General features: G+C 43.5%; 1 protein-coding gene across 4 annotated transcripts in view; it reads right to left on the bottom strand.

The window, feature by feature from the left end:
* Positions 1-2,216: 2,216 nt before the first annotated feature.
* The window catches only part of KCTD20 (potassium channel tetramerization domain containing 20), a 37,757-nt gene continuing 25,269 nt past the window's right edge, over positions 2,217-14,704 (bottom strand). For all 4 annotated transcript variants that reach the window (XM_047858624.1, XM_047858623.1, XM_047858625.1 and 1 more), the window contains 5 exons: positions 11,553-11,655; positions 11,074-11,194; positions 9,365-9,562; positions 7,446-7,556; positions 2,217-6,147 (listed from right to left, as the gene is read on the bottom strand). In XM_047858624.1, coding sequence (XP_047714580.1) covers positions 5,855-6,147; positions 7,446-7,556; positions 9,365-9,562; positions 11,074-11,194; positions 11,553-11,655 — 826 coding nt within the window. In that variant the 3' untranslated portion in view covers positions 2,217-5,854. The remainder of the gene's footprint in view (positions 6,148-7,445; positions 7,557-9,364; positions 9,563-11,073; positions 11,195-11,552; positions 11,656-14,704) is intronic.

The raw sequence follows: 14,704 nt of genomic DNA, 5'->3' as shown, positions 1-14,704 counted from the left end.
ACCCTCTGGGAATGCGCCAGGGAGCCTGCCATGGTTTCTGAACCGCAGAGCAGTTTGAGAATTCCCACCAAGTGGCTTGAGAGCAAGCGGCGTCAGCTGTGAAGCCGCTACGTTAGTGGTGGTGTAACAGTCCTGTTAGGCCTACCTGGCGGTGCTGGGGAGCTGAGCGAAGCTCCCCGATGAGGTTAAGCCGCAGTGACTTGGCGGATGCGAGTGAGCGGTCTGGGATTTTGGAGGCCGGCAGGTGTGGGCTTGTAGTGTGGCAGAGGTGTGGAGCCGGTGTTCCTTCGCGAACACTGCAGTGGCCTTTGTCGCTTCCCCATTTCCCTCTCCCGCTTCAACTCACTCCCCTCACTTCTGCCCCTCGTGTGAAACATGTATTAATTATCCTGTGCGTGAAACCTGCTAGTCTTCATTTTCATAGTCATTTCTCCTGTCACTAGTGTCCTGACAGCCACATCCATTGACTTGCCTTCAGTCCTTGTCTTGACCAACCTGCCGCACACATACTCTTAAAACAAAAACAAACCTCTGCTCCGACCTGACTTCCTTCTTGGTATTTCTTCTGCTACCACTTAAATGCTGGTGCTCCTCCGAGCAATGCCTTTGCCTTCTTCTTACTCGTGTGATCTCGGTCATCTCCCCGACCCTGTGACTTCAGCTGCCGTTTCTGCGGTGAGGTCTTCAAAGTGGGCAAGACTTCCTGGACTCCTCCCCGGAGCTCTAGACCACGGAGTCGGGTGACACTAGACACCACCGTCTGGAAGGCCTCACTCAGGCTCAAACGAAAGCCATTCAGAGGAGCTCCTCTTACCTCCGTTGTGTTGTTTATTTTTGAGAGTGAGTGTGTGCACATGCCCAGAGGAGGGAGAGGGAATCCCAAGCAGGCTCAGCACTGTCAGCTCAGAGCCTGACGTGGGGGCTTTGAGCTCATAAACTGTGAAATCAGGATCTGGGCCAAAATCAGGAGCCAGACCCTTAACCATCCATCTGAGGCACCCAGGCGCCCCTCCGCAGGAAACTTCTTACACCGCGCCCATCAGGAAACATGCACAGCTCTGGATGCGGCCATCCATCCTAGCAGTGTCTTCATGATTTCCTACTGAATGTGCTGCAGTGGCCTCTTAGCTGACCTTTGTCCCTGGTCCTTCCCCTTTCAAGCCCACTGCCCTCTCTGCTGCCAAAGAAATTCTTTGAAATTTCAAGTCTGATCATGTCATTCTCCTACATAAAACCCTTTAGGGCTCCTAATAGTTCTTCTAAATGAGACCAGACATCTTTGAGGCAGAAAGAGTCCTGCTTTACTCCGGCTTCATCTCTGCATCACCCCATCTTCCCTATTATCAATTCACCTTTGCTCATATGGTTGAGTTGGCCTGGACTGCCTCCCCTCTGCACATTCATGGATCCAAAACGACAATTTTCATTCTTCACGCTTTGGTTCACGTGTCACTTCTAGAATCCTCTTGTGAAGTCTCCTCATGGTAAATACTGGCTACTCCATCCTTCTGGGTTTCCTGAGCGACCTGGACTGCTCATAGAGGTTTTCCCCCACACAATTATAAAACCCCCTTGAAGAGTGTCTCCAGATCATCGTGTCCCTGTTGTCCTGCAGTGCTTGGCACAGAATATACCCAACAGGCCACGTCTTCAGAGCATGTTCTTAACCTCTGTGCCAATGAAGGCAGACCTGCTAGGGAGGTGCTGGCTTTAGCCCCACTTTGAGTTTTACCACCAGTAAGCTCCCAGGCTAAGTGAGCTGAGGAAATTCTAAGTAGACACCGGACTAGAGTAAGGCCAAACCAGAGACCAAAGGAGAAACCAGAAGCTCTACAGCAGTGCTTCCAGGGGACCTTTCATTCCTGCCATGGTTCCTCACTTGCTTTAAACCAGAACCAGAACAGAAAAGTCCGTGAGTTCTCTCGCCTTTCAAACTTACATTTGGCTTTGTGGGGGGGTCCTACTTGGTTGGATTTGAGGATTCAGGAGGTCTTGAATTCCAGTTAACCAGGGACTCAAGAAGGCAGACTATTAGGGTTCTGGAAACCTCGGAGTTACAAAGAAATAGGGTGGGAAAGGCACACACAGGCTCAAAGTGACCCGACAGCCCCACAGGAAAGGAAGAGGCTGTTCTGGGCAGTCAAGGTGCTACTTCTTTCAGTCCCTTTAGTATCTTGACTTCCAACTTTATTTTCTGCTAAAAAACAACACGAACACAAATGATAATATTTTATTATAGAAAAAGCATCCCAAATACAGGATTTCGTAAACACTGGTAGGTGAACAAGTGCAACTTTCAAAGTAAATACAAAGTAAAGAGGTAAAACCTATAAGCATCTTGCCTTTAAGAGAAAACGTACTGTTCTTCCGCAGAGGTGATCCCACCCACAGCACGAACGTGGCTCCGTCTCTACCAGTGAAGGCATCAGGTTCCCTTTCTGAACTCTTGTGCCCATTTTAACAATCTCAAAATAATGGCAAGAAGTGGCATTGAATAAATTACTAAAATCCCTTGATTCTTAACTTTCTATTGACTTGATAGAAAAAAAAAAAAAAAGACTCCATATCACACTCTGACAATTTGAGTTAAAAAGCCTGTGCTCTGATTGTTTTCTGCAAATACATCCATCCTTCCTGGGCTTATTCCACAGTATTTTCGTAGACTTGTATACATCAGATATCACATTGGTTTCTTGGAATTTAGCTTAAAATAATATTGGCTGTTACAAATTGTGCAGTCAGTCTAGCTACTTTCTAGCTTCCTTACCATTTTTGCTGTCATTTTTTCTGATACTTTCCCTCCTCTTTGGAGAAACCGTTAAGTAATCTCACCAGACACATGTTAACACTCTTTGCCCACTCTCCAGCTCAATGCCAAATGTTTCCTAGTTAACAATACATGATAATGATGCATTAACAAACTCAGATTCTAAACCTCAAATTCAGGTTTATCTTGGCTTGCTGAGATACCTCTGAGTAAGACAGTCTGAGCAAAACCATCTTATTTTGAAGATGGTTCTGTATAAACAGCCTGGCTTACTTATTTAGGCACTTAGAAAAAGAAAAAAACAAAACACCAAACCTGAGTTCCACCTTTATTAGAAATACCTCTTACCCAGCTGGCCATTAACGGACTCTGAAGGGAATGACGGCAACCCAGCCACTGTCCCCCTGGGGACTGCATGGTCCTGCCATTATGGAATGTCCTGGCCCCAGGAACAAGCAGCTATGGCTAAGGGGAGCCACCAAACTACAGTGATGCTGAGCTCCAGACTGGGAGGGTGGGGGTGCAGAAGAAACCTCCCTCTCCACAAGAAGGGACCTGTGAGCCCCACTTTTCCCTTTGTCACCATCATCTAGGGACACTGGCAGATTTGCCTGTACAGGTTTCTAGCTCACTCACCCTATGGGTTGGGGCCAAATGCACATGAACCCACTCTGGGGAGGAAAAAAGAACTCCTTGAAAGCCTGAGGAAACTAATCATTTACATAGAACAAAGTGTTATTAAGTACATGCCATACTTTCATACCTGGCTTTTTACCTAAGCAAGAACTAATAAGTTTTAGAGTATTAGCTGCGGCATGTTTATACTTAAATGTTAATACGTAAGATGTACAACAGAAGTTATACTTACCAGACCACACAGTTAATTCTAACTTCCTCTGTGATGGCACGGAAGTCAACTGATAAGCATAAAGCACCATTAAACAATTATCTGGGCTGGTCAGTTAGTGGGTATGAGTGTAGGGCTGGTAAGGTTAAAGCCAAACCTGACAAATGAGTCCATGAGTTTCACAGACCTAAAAGTAACCTCTGGCTACAAAAAACACTAATCCTAAACTTTAACCCTTGCCATCAGCCTTACAAACTGGATGCCAGTGGGAGTCAGAAGAACTCTGTAGGTGGGAGATGGCTCAGTTTAACCACTTACTTCTACTTCTTTACGAGTAATGAACAGAGCATTGATTTCCACTGTGCTGCTGGTCACATGCACAAGACAGCACACTTCTTAAGAACATTCTTGTTCTTCAAGCCTGGAAAGAGCAGCTTTTGACATCCATCTGACTTTACTTTTGGAGGACTAGGACTAGGGCAGTCATGAAATGGAATCCACTGGGGCACCTAGGTGGCTCAGTAGGTTGAGCATCCGACTTTGGCTCAGGTCATGATCTCACAGCTTGTGAGTTCGAGCCCCATGTCAGGCTCTGTGCTGACAGCTCAGAGCCTGGAGCCTGCTTCAGATTCTGTGTCTCCCTCTCTCTCTGCCCCAACGCCTTGCATTCTGTCTCTGTCTCTGTCTCTCTCAAAAAAATAAACAGTAAAAAAAAAAAAAAAAAAGGAATCCACTAACTTGTCCTATGGTATCTTATGGGAATGGAATTTAAGAAAACTAGTCACATTATCTTAAAGATGTTAAGGAAACTATGTACCTCTTTGAAATTTGTGATGAGTAAAGGTTCTGGGTAGGTGATAAGAAGACCACCTTTACCACAAAATGACAAATTATCCCCAGACACTTAACATCTGGCTCTAGACTTGAAATTTAGCTCTGCTAATAGCCATGGGGACATAAGGGAAAATGGTTTAGTACTTGGGGGGAGTGATCTCGGTTGTCCTACACCAATGCATTATTAACACAAGAGTCGACAGATCAAACAAAACTACTAGGTGTAATATCCCTTCAACTCATCCTTCCTTTGGGGATGACAGTAGTACGGTTTTTTTACACAGTGTGAGCTGTGTAACTGGCTACTTCAAAAACAAATATCCTGATATCCAAAAGAATTCCACAGTATGAAAAGAACATACAAAGAAAAATCCTGCGTTGGGACAAAGCCTGTGAGGTGATGTTTCCGCACTCAGCTTCACCCCAAATGTCCCCTTCCCAGGAACTTTTAGAAGTCTTTCTGTTGAGAAACCAAGCACTTGTGAGAAATTTCTGCTCATCTCTTGAAAATCTTTAAACCGCATCGACTGAGGTTTCCCAGCCACACCCATAGCAATGTGCTGCCCTAGGGTGAGGACCTAAAGGCTTCACACCAGATTCCGAGACAGGATGATCAAAGTGGCCTGATTTGGAGAGGTTCTTGTACTTGAGTTGTGAATTTCATTCCAAATGATCATTCCAAATAACTGATTTGTGTAGGCTCAAAAACCTTGAGCCTAAAAAGGTTTCATAAACACTGTTCCGCTATTACTAGAGTTCCTGTCAAAGAATCTGTATGGTTTTGAATTATTCGTCGCATTAATGAAAAACAAAGCTGAATTTAAACTCTTTAAGAAATTTCCTTTTGGACATTTTGATGACAGCCTAGGTCTTCCGGATGCAATCTGGGCACAGAGGCCACCAGGAATGGCATCTTCATTAAATCCTGAATAAGACTCCCATTAGTACCTGGTTGTGGAAGCCAGAGATAGATTGTCTCTTTTTAAAGTCTGGTCCCTTTGCTGCTCAGTAATTCATTTCGCCTGGTATACAACAAACAAAACAAAAGCCAAGAACAAAGTGTAAAGGATGAGGACTGCTTTGATGAATAGGAGGCAACAGGAGTCTTGACTTCCTTTCCTGCTTTTTGCAGTTATGCAAAGACTGAGTAAACAGCACCAGACCCCAAATTTTCAAGTTACCAGGGCCACTGCCAAGCTGGTAGCTTATTTACCAGTGAGTGCCTTTCATCCCCTGCCGGAGGCACAGATTTCTCAGTAATGAAAAGGACACAGGTTATTTGTGGGAGAAAGGGAGAGGATGGAGAAGCATGTCTCCTATTCAGGGTGAGACAAACCATGGGAGGACTGGCTGTGGACATTCTGGACAGAGAAGTGCTCCGAAGAGGGGTAGGTCCACAGCTGGCCCTAATCTTGAAAGTCATTAGAAGCCATCTGAGAAAGTGGGGCGTTCAGCCGGTCAAGTTCATCCACTTGGGGTGGGTGGTGCATTAATATCTCCTGGTCCTCTAAGACATCTTCTCCAGCAGCCACCAGATTAGTGAGGGATTTGCTTCGGACACACTGGAAGTCCACGTGGCGACTCTTCCCTTCTTCCTTTTCCCATGACATCTGGATAAAGGGGCGCTGCACATAATTATAGATTACTTCAGATCGGCCACCAGGTCTTCTCTTAATTTTTTCTTTACAGGTAGGATAACCTGAAATAAAGCAAAAGGCCATTCCCATGACTCCAGCAAATTGCTCACTCCAGCTTCCATACTTTCCCTTCCCTCACCACATCAACTGTCTCCCAAATTCAAAGACTGTGCATGAAAACTATTGGGGAAATGACCCCTGACCATGCTCTGCCACTCCCAGTCACCTACACGCGCACTTCCCATCTATCCGGGTGAATAGGTCTTATCCCTTAGAAAGGAAGTAACAAAAATTCTATCCCTTCTAATGGCAGGGTGCATAATTTCAGAAGCTGTTAGTTCCTGGCAGCAATACCAGAGAAGTCTTTCTAGGCCATGGCTAACTCCAGTCCTCTAATTCTACTGCGTAGAGAACACGCTGTAAGAGAAGCAGTTAAGAAGGTGTGTAATGTGTAGCCTCAAGAAAAAAACAGGAATGTTGCCTAAAAAATCTGAAAGGCTATCACATGGAAATGGGAGAAATCTTACTCAAAGTAGCTTCAGAGGCTAGAACTAGAAAGAAGAAGACAGAGGAAGTGATCTACTAGATCTACTAGAAAAATATTCTAATGGTAGAACAGTGGATGGGCTTCTCTGGGAAATGGAGTAATCCTTATCACCTTGTTCCGGGAGTTTCCAGTTACCAAAGAATGACGCAGTGGAAAGAGATTTAACAGATCTCAAAAATCTCTTCCAACTTGAAATTCCAACCTAAGTCAGACACAGTGAAGATCTGATGGGCTCTGTGGGCAAGACTGAGACAGCGAGATTAAAAAAACACTCGTGGAGGTGTGACCAGAATAGCTTCAGCATTCTCTAAGAATCAGTGTCTAAGACCCCTCCATGAGACCACCGGTTGGGAGTCATTGCTCAAGATCATTTAAAGCAGTTCTATCAACACATACAGACATTCCTCCAAGGTATGTGGTGGAAAAAATTAAAATTTTGAGTCTCCAAGCTATAGTTTTCAGAAGGACCCTTCCAGATCCCAAAAAGATCCTCACCAAGACCTGGAGGAATGGCCCTCGCACTTGGTGAGCCCACCAGTGTCCTTAGTCCTCACTGCTCTTTGTCCCAAACAGTTAAGTTGGAACTTCTTCCTGCAGCTGTTTTAAAGCATTTACAACTAGATACAACATGAAAAGGAAACGTAAGGGCAAACAAAAAAACAGGAATCCTTCAAAGGGGTAGGAATGTGGTTTTCATATGTGCCTATTCTCTAGGTCCTCTGGAAGCTGAGTTTTAAGGACCGAAGCTGTGCCCATAGATACAACCTGCTCCATAAGCCAAGCAAGCTGTATACTAACTGGGATGTTTATTACCTTCAATTCCAATGCGAATGTTTTTCAGGCCCCGCTCCTTTAACACTGTTTTAGCGACATCACGATTCTCGATATATTTGAAGAATCTATAGAGCTTGGAGCTATAAAGAACTGGAAAAAAGAAAAACTGGGTTAGTCACGGAGTGAAGACTTCCAAAAGAGGAGGGAGATGAGCTAAGAGAATCAGACTAATCAAAGATATATCTGACACTGATGCCAAAAAAAAAAAAAAGAAAAAAGAAAAAAAATCCAGTTGGATCACAGATTAAATGCTAAGTAATAGATCAAACATAAGAAAGAAACCACGTGAGAAATTTTTATAGTCTCAGGGTGTGGAAGACCTTTCTGGGTACGGCATAAAAGCCAGAAGCCACAAAATAAAAACTGATATATTCAACTACATAAAAAAACCCAAAACATTGCTGCGTAGCCAAATCACCATTAACACAACTAAAAAGACAACCAACTGGGAAAACTATCTGCAACTCTTATTACAAAGGGCTGATTTCCTTAATATATAAAGAGTGGTCACAGAGCTTTCACAAATCACTAAGTAAAAGACTAACAATCCATTCTGTAATGGGCAAAAGGCACAAATAAAGTTATAGAAGAGGAAATTAAAATGGCTCTTAAAAACAAAAAGATGGTGAGTCTTGATCATGAAATGAGAAATGCAGATTGAAACATTCAAATGAGAGGCTATTTTTTTACCTATCAGAGTGGCAAAGATGAAAGTTTAATAAAACGCTGTTTTGCTGAGGGTGTGGGAAACAAACCTGTCATATGTTGTTTTGAGATGGTTTAACCTTTGTGGAGGAAACTTTGGCAGCATCTACCAAAATTATAAAGGAACAAAGCTTTGGCACAGAAATTCCATTTCTAGGAAACTTTTTGTAATAAAGATTTTATTTTTTTAAGTAATCCCTATACCCCAACATGGGGCTTGAACTCACAACTCTGAGATGAGAGGGTTGCAGGCTCTACTAACTGAGCCTGCCGGGTGCCCCTTTAGGAATATCATTCCATAGAGATATATGTGTGTGAAAAGACTATGTTTAAAAGGATATTTGTTGCAGCATCATTTATAATTTCTAGCTTAAATCAACAACACAGCTAGTTAAATCAATTATGGCACAGCCATGTAGTAGAATACCATACAACCATAAAAAAAGATCACGGAAGGTTTTTATGTTAAGACATGGTACTGGACGGTCTGTAGAATAGGGTATTATTTGAAAAAAAAAAAAAAAAAAAAAAAAAAAAAGGAAAAATCATGTATGTAATTGGTCGTGCACTGAATACACCTGGGAAGATATAAAAGAAACTGAGAAGGAAAACTGGGTAGATGAGGCAGGGATGGGATCAAGACTTTTCAATGTAAAACCTTTTGTACTTTCTGAACTGTTACCAATTCAAAAGGATTTGGGCGCCTGGGTGGCTCAGTCAGTTAAGCATCCGACTTTGGCTCAAGTCATGATCTCGTGGTTTGTGAGTTTCAGCCCCCCGTGTCGGGCTCTGTGCTTGACAGCTCAGAGCCTGGAGCCTGCTTCAGATTCTGTGTCTCCTTATCTCTCTCTGTCCCTCCCCTGCTCATGCTCTCTCTCAAAAACAAGCGTTAAAAAAAATTTTTTTTAAAGGGTTTAAAAATGACACAAATGGAGAGAAGAATGACACCACCAATTAATGGCCTCGGTATCGCCACCACACTGCCACAGTATCAGACATCGGGGGCAGGAATGGGAGGAATAACAATGTCATATAAGCCGCATAAAAGTTAGATGTGCATCACTAGACTGCACCAGGTGAGTGTGCTCACTGCCAGCTTAACAGTGACAGTCATGCTGGTTACAGGATGCAGCTGTTACTCTGGGCAGCATGTTTCCCGCTGAAACCATCTACACCGTGCAGGGGGCTCCTACTTTGGGAATATTCCTCCCCCATGGGAGGGGGGTGGTCTTCATCCCAGTCCACAGAATCCTCATCCGTCAGCACGACGATGTGGCACTCTCGCTCCCCTTTCTTGGCACAGCCCACCATGATGGGCAAGATCAACTCTTCGAGGTAGTGGTCAAACTGCTTGTGAGCACCATCATTAGACAGTTCATGCAGTAAAGCGCCTGGGGAGAGAAAATGCAGGTGAACGTCCTATCTGCCCAAGCGCAGAGATTACTGGAGTGAAAAAGACTATGAGGTAATGGCTGTTGTCACTGATAAATTCCGGAGAGGTGGCCCATTTTAAAGGCAGAAATTGTTTCTTGCTCTGAAGTGCTAATTAAGCTGATTTTGTTAAATGTTTCACATTCCGTTACTCTTTAACTTTCTCATGCTTAATAATCCCTGAGCATTCTGAACAAGTGCGGTTTTATTAGCTGTACAAGGTCAAACCATAAACATTAATTCTACAAGAGATACAACTGCTGTCTGGGGATGACTGTAGTACCTCTTCTCAAGATGCTCTAGACCCCAATTTCATGGAGTTACAGTAGCACAGAAGAGGAATAATCTAAGTTTAATGACACCAAGGGACTTGCTCTAACTGTGTGCTAAACTCAGTAGGGAAACCACAAGTCTAGAGAACTTCATGGAGTATGCAGGGAAATGTATCATGAACCTCAAAGAATAGTTTTTAAAATAACTTCAGGAAGGCTAGGAGATGATAAGAAAATGGCATTTGCAGTCAATCAGTTCTAATCCCACCTTTAATGCTTAGAGCTTTGAACATGCTAATTTCTCAGTCTTCTCATTTGTTACATGGGGTTATCACCTGGCTTTCAGGGCTAACTGTTGTAAGAATTAAGCAAGTTCACAGCTATAAAGCTATAGTAAACAATAACAATAATAAAAATAGGGCACCTGGGTGGCTCAGTTGGTTAAGCATCTGACTCTTGATTTCAGCTCAGGTCATGATCTCATGGTCCATGAGATCAAGCCCTGAGTCCAGCCCTGCTTGGGATTCTTTCTCTCTCCCCCTCTCTCTGCCGCTCCCTCACTTGCTCTCTGTCTCAAAATAAACAAACATTAAGGGGCACCTGGATGGCTCAGCGGGTTAAAGCATATGACTTCGGCTCAGGTCATGATCTCACGGTCTGTGAGTTCGAACCCCTCATCGGGCTCTGTGCTGACAGGTCAGAGCCTGGAACCCGCTTTGGATTCTGTGTCTCCCCCCTCTTTCTCTTCCTCCCCCTGCTTATGTTCTCTCTCTCAAAAGTAAGTAGAAAACATTAAAAGAAATTTTAAAAATTAAAAAAAAAATAATGATAAAAATAATTCTAAGAAGAACCCAGCCAATTTATGCTGTTTGACTTTATGAAGGAAGGCTCACTCATGTCCAAGAATCAGTATCCTTATTTATTAAAGAACTGAGACACCAGGTCCTTGGAGGGGAAGCAATTAGCTTGGTGACTCACTTGACAAGCTAGATTTAGAACCGAACACATGTTCTCTTTTGTTTACTTCCTCACAGTGCTTTGAAGTATGAGAGAGGGAATGGGTTAGTATCACAGTACCTGCCTCCCCAGATGATTTTCAATTTAGGCTTGAAACTCTAGTAACAAAAAGTTACCAGTCAATTTCAAGCAAACTCAAAGTTCAGTGGCTCAAATGCAGCTGGGAGTGCTCCTGTACTCACTCAGATCTTGACATCGAATAGTGTTGAAGTCAAAGTTTATGCAGAGATAATCACATGTATCTCTAAGGTCTGGAATAGAGATGCCATCCGGACAATTAATGATACCAGTTTTGTAATAATCCTGTAAACAGATTAAAAATAAGAAATGAAGGCGAAGAACAAGACGAAAACTTACTTCCTCAACCCCCTATTCATTCCTGGTTCTGTTAAACTGATAGGATACTAGAACTACCACCAAGCTGGATGACTTATCAGATGGCCAAGTGGCTCCTGGCTCTCCTGGCATGTTTAATCCCAACTTGGTACCTGACAGGCAAGAAGTACTTACAAGTTACCACAATAGAAAATAAAGAGGGAAGGGCAGTAATGGAACTACAGACCGAAAGTCAGTTAACAATCTGATGGAGACCTCAAGTCTTCTGACTTGAGTCTGCGCCTGCCCCTGGGGAAGAGGAGGTAACAGAAAGGCTCCTACACACCAGCACGGTTCGAAATACGGTTGCACTGATTCCTTCAGCAATCTCATACTCTCCCTTCTCATTGGGCCGAGTGAAGTTGTACTCTCTTCCTGGTCCAAACATTCTGAAAGATACCAGGCAACAATGTTACCTTCTGCAGTCCAGCTGGATTCTTCACAGATGAGGCTGACCCCTTGACACCTCATTCAGTAAGACTCCATTCCATGTTCCCATAGTTTAAGAACTCATAAATTAAAAACACAGTGGTGGGATCCAACCCCTATTAAGAAGCTCCCTCCAGACAGAAAAGGTGGCAGCAATTGCTTTCAGCATTTGAGCAAAGGAGAAATGAAGCAGCAAGTCCTCCAGGTTCACCTGTGGTGCTTCTGGGACAGCAAATCAAGTTGGAAAATCTCTGGAGTGTGTGAGGGTTGCCTCTCAAGCCCTCCCCACCACCGAAGAACCCACCTATAAACTGGCAGCTCAAGAAGACAGGGGGTCTCACGCTCCTGACCCTTCCTGTTCTTTTCCTCTCTCAATTAGCATTATCTAGTATGCCAGTCCTCAGTATTTCTGAGTTTTGCTGTTCAGACATCTAATGTGATAGATGAATCCAGAGCGCTAGGTGTAGATGTTAACGTTCTCCCTTTCCTGATACATTTTTTTAATGCTGGAGTTCTGGGGGAAATGCCCCTCTTCAATCCGAGGAGTAGCTCTAAAGATGGGAACTTCAGGTCAACTAGGCAGGGATGGTAGATACTAGGCTCATCAGTGGTTTGACATAGTTCAGAGGGGTCTGCTCTGCGCATGAACTCAGAAGTCATGAGCGCACAGGGGGATCTTCCTTTTTCTTACTCTTTTCCCATCCTTCCTCCCTCCAGTAAAACTGGACTCATGACTTCCACCACTCCCACTGTACATCTGAGTTATGGAATGGGAAACCAGAGTGAGGGACAAGGCAGGCAGTCAGGATCTTCAGCCAGCCCGATTTAAGTTTCCAACTGGGCCTCACTGCCACTTCCTTCCTGAATCTGCTGGGAACCCCTATGTTCAATGTTCAAAACTGTTATCCGCCACCCTAAATTGGCTGCTTTTCAAAGGTCTGAAAAAGACTCCAAATAACATGCTTTTCAAACCACTATACCATACAGAAGAAATCCATCTTGATAAGTATCTTCAAAGAATGCTGACATTTTTCTGGAACATTCTGGCTGAAGTTTAGCCAAGACAGCTATGAATCAAAATAGTCAACATGCCATGTAATCCCCCCCCCCCTCCCCGCCCCCCAAGTATCATCAGCGGAACCTAAGCTCAGAGTTCTCTATCTGGTAGTGACATGGGTTAATGTTAATCCATTCGCAATCTCTCAGCTTGTCCCCCTTGTGACTACTGGCCCACACCTGTAAGCTCACTGCCTAGGCTTATGCACACTGTATATAACCTCAGGACAGAGCAGACCCAAGTAACTCTCAGAACAGATAACTTCAGCGGACTCAGCTGATGAACCACCCAGATAAAGAATCAGACTCTCTTGTCATGGGACAACTCATTCCTAGATTCAAAGGGCGTCACCCAAGAGTCTATTAATCTATTACCCAGAAAATGCTTGCTTGCTTCTCTTGATCACTGTTTTTAGAGGCAATCTACCTCAAAGAGCAGCCTGTGTTGAGGCTAATGCTGACTTTGAAGCGGGGGAGGGGGGTGCAATAGTGTAGTGATACCAAGACCGAGGACAGGAAGTCAAGTCTGATAAACTATAGGGCCAATCTGGAAAATGTTTTAATGTCCTAGTTTAGTCTTAATTCAGATGTCTGAGAAATATACAAGTTTGATTCTGGTTAAAAATGGTTCATCATGAATCTCTACGTATATGTTCAAATATAAATATATTTGAATAGCTGGATTCCATTTAGCCTAAAACTCAACAAATGAGTATGGTCCATTTTGATTTCTAAATCAAAGTCCTGAGTGAGATTAGATCTTTAAATAAGATCTACTTTGAAGTAGATAAAAACCCTCAAAAGCCAAGTGTTTGTGTGTACACATACAAGTTATTGTTTTTACTCCCATCCCAATCTGCTCTTCCTCATGTTAAGGTCTGTGGTTGGCCAGAAAGAGAATCTCCTCACTCCCAGCCCAGGCTCCAAGAATACTTTCTGGACAGTGCTCCTCCTTGGCAGGCTCTTTCCATTTCCTAAACTCTAACCCTAAAATGCTGGAGGCAGGAGATGGTAAGACTACAGTCGAAAAGCAGCACAGAGGGTGGAACATGAAGAAAAGAGAGCTCAATCACGAAACAACGAAAGAGCCAGATATAAAGATTTGGCTTTGGAAAACTTGAATAGTGATGGAGACATTAGAAAATGACAGCATAGGGGCGCCTGGGTGGCGCAGTCGGTTAAGCGTCCGACTTCAGCCAGGTCACGATCTTGCGGTCCGTGAGTTCGAGCCCCGCGTCGGGCTCTGGGCTGATGGCTCAGAGCCTGGAGCCTGTTTCCGATTCTGTGTCTCCCTCTCTCTCTGCCCCTCCCCCGTTCATGCTCTGTCTCTCTCTGTCCCAAAAATAAATAAACGTTGAAAAAAAAAATTAAAAAAAAAAAAAAAAAAAAAAAAGAAAATGACAGCATAATCCTCCTGCCAAGCATAATGGGCAATGGATGGCAGGTGAAATGCTCTTTACTAAAATGCCTTTGTTCTTATGTCATGTGGAACCCATGTCTAATTCTATCTTTTATTAAAAGGCAAAAGAAAAAAAAAAAAACAACTTAGATCTCACCTTAACTCTAGATCTTTGACGTGGAACTCAGAGAAGATTATTACTTTTGTGAGGTATACAAACTATGGAGTAATAGAAATCAGGTCTCTGACTTCTGCTTTAGAGTGAGTTTACTGAGGACTAAGGAATGCTACTCAGCAGATTATTTTCCACAGTTCTGACTGCTCAGGTAGTTGTGGGGGCTCATTTTACTATACTGGCTTTGTAAAGAAATTAAGTACATCCCCCAAATCATCAACAGATATAAGGTGTTTTACAAGCTTGCCCTCCCTGTCTAACACAAGTATGAAGGTAGAAAAATAAGCAATCAGTGCTTCTTTTCCTCATTCTAGTGCAAGATAAACAGCAGGTATTTCTCTTCATAGAGAACAGAGTGGATTTGGAAGGAAATTATCAT

The sequence above is a fragment of the Prionailurus viverrinus genome, chromosome B2 (assembly GCF_022837055.1).
Source record: "Prionailurus viverrinus isolate Anna chromosome B2, UM_Priviv_1.0, whole genome shotgun sequence".
NCBI lineage: Eukaryota > Metazoa > Chordata > Mammalia > Carnivora > Felidae > Prionailurus > Prionailurus viverrinus.
The sequence above is the reverse complement of the archived record's forward strand: the minus strand, read 5'-3'. Positions and strand labels throughout refer to the sequence as shown.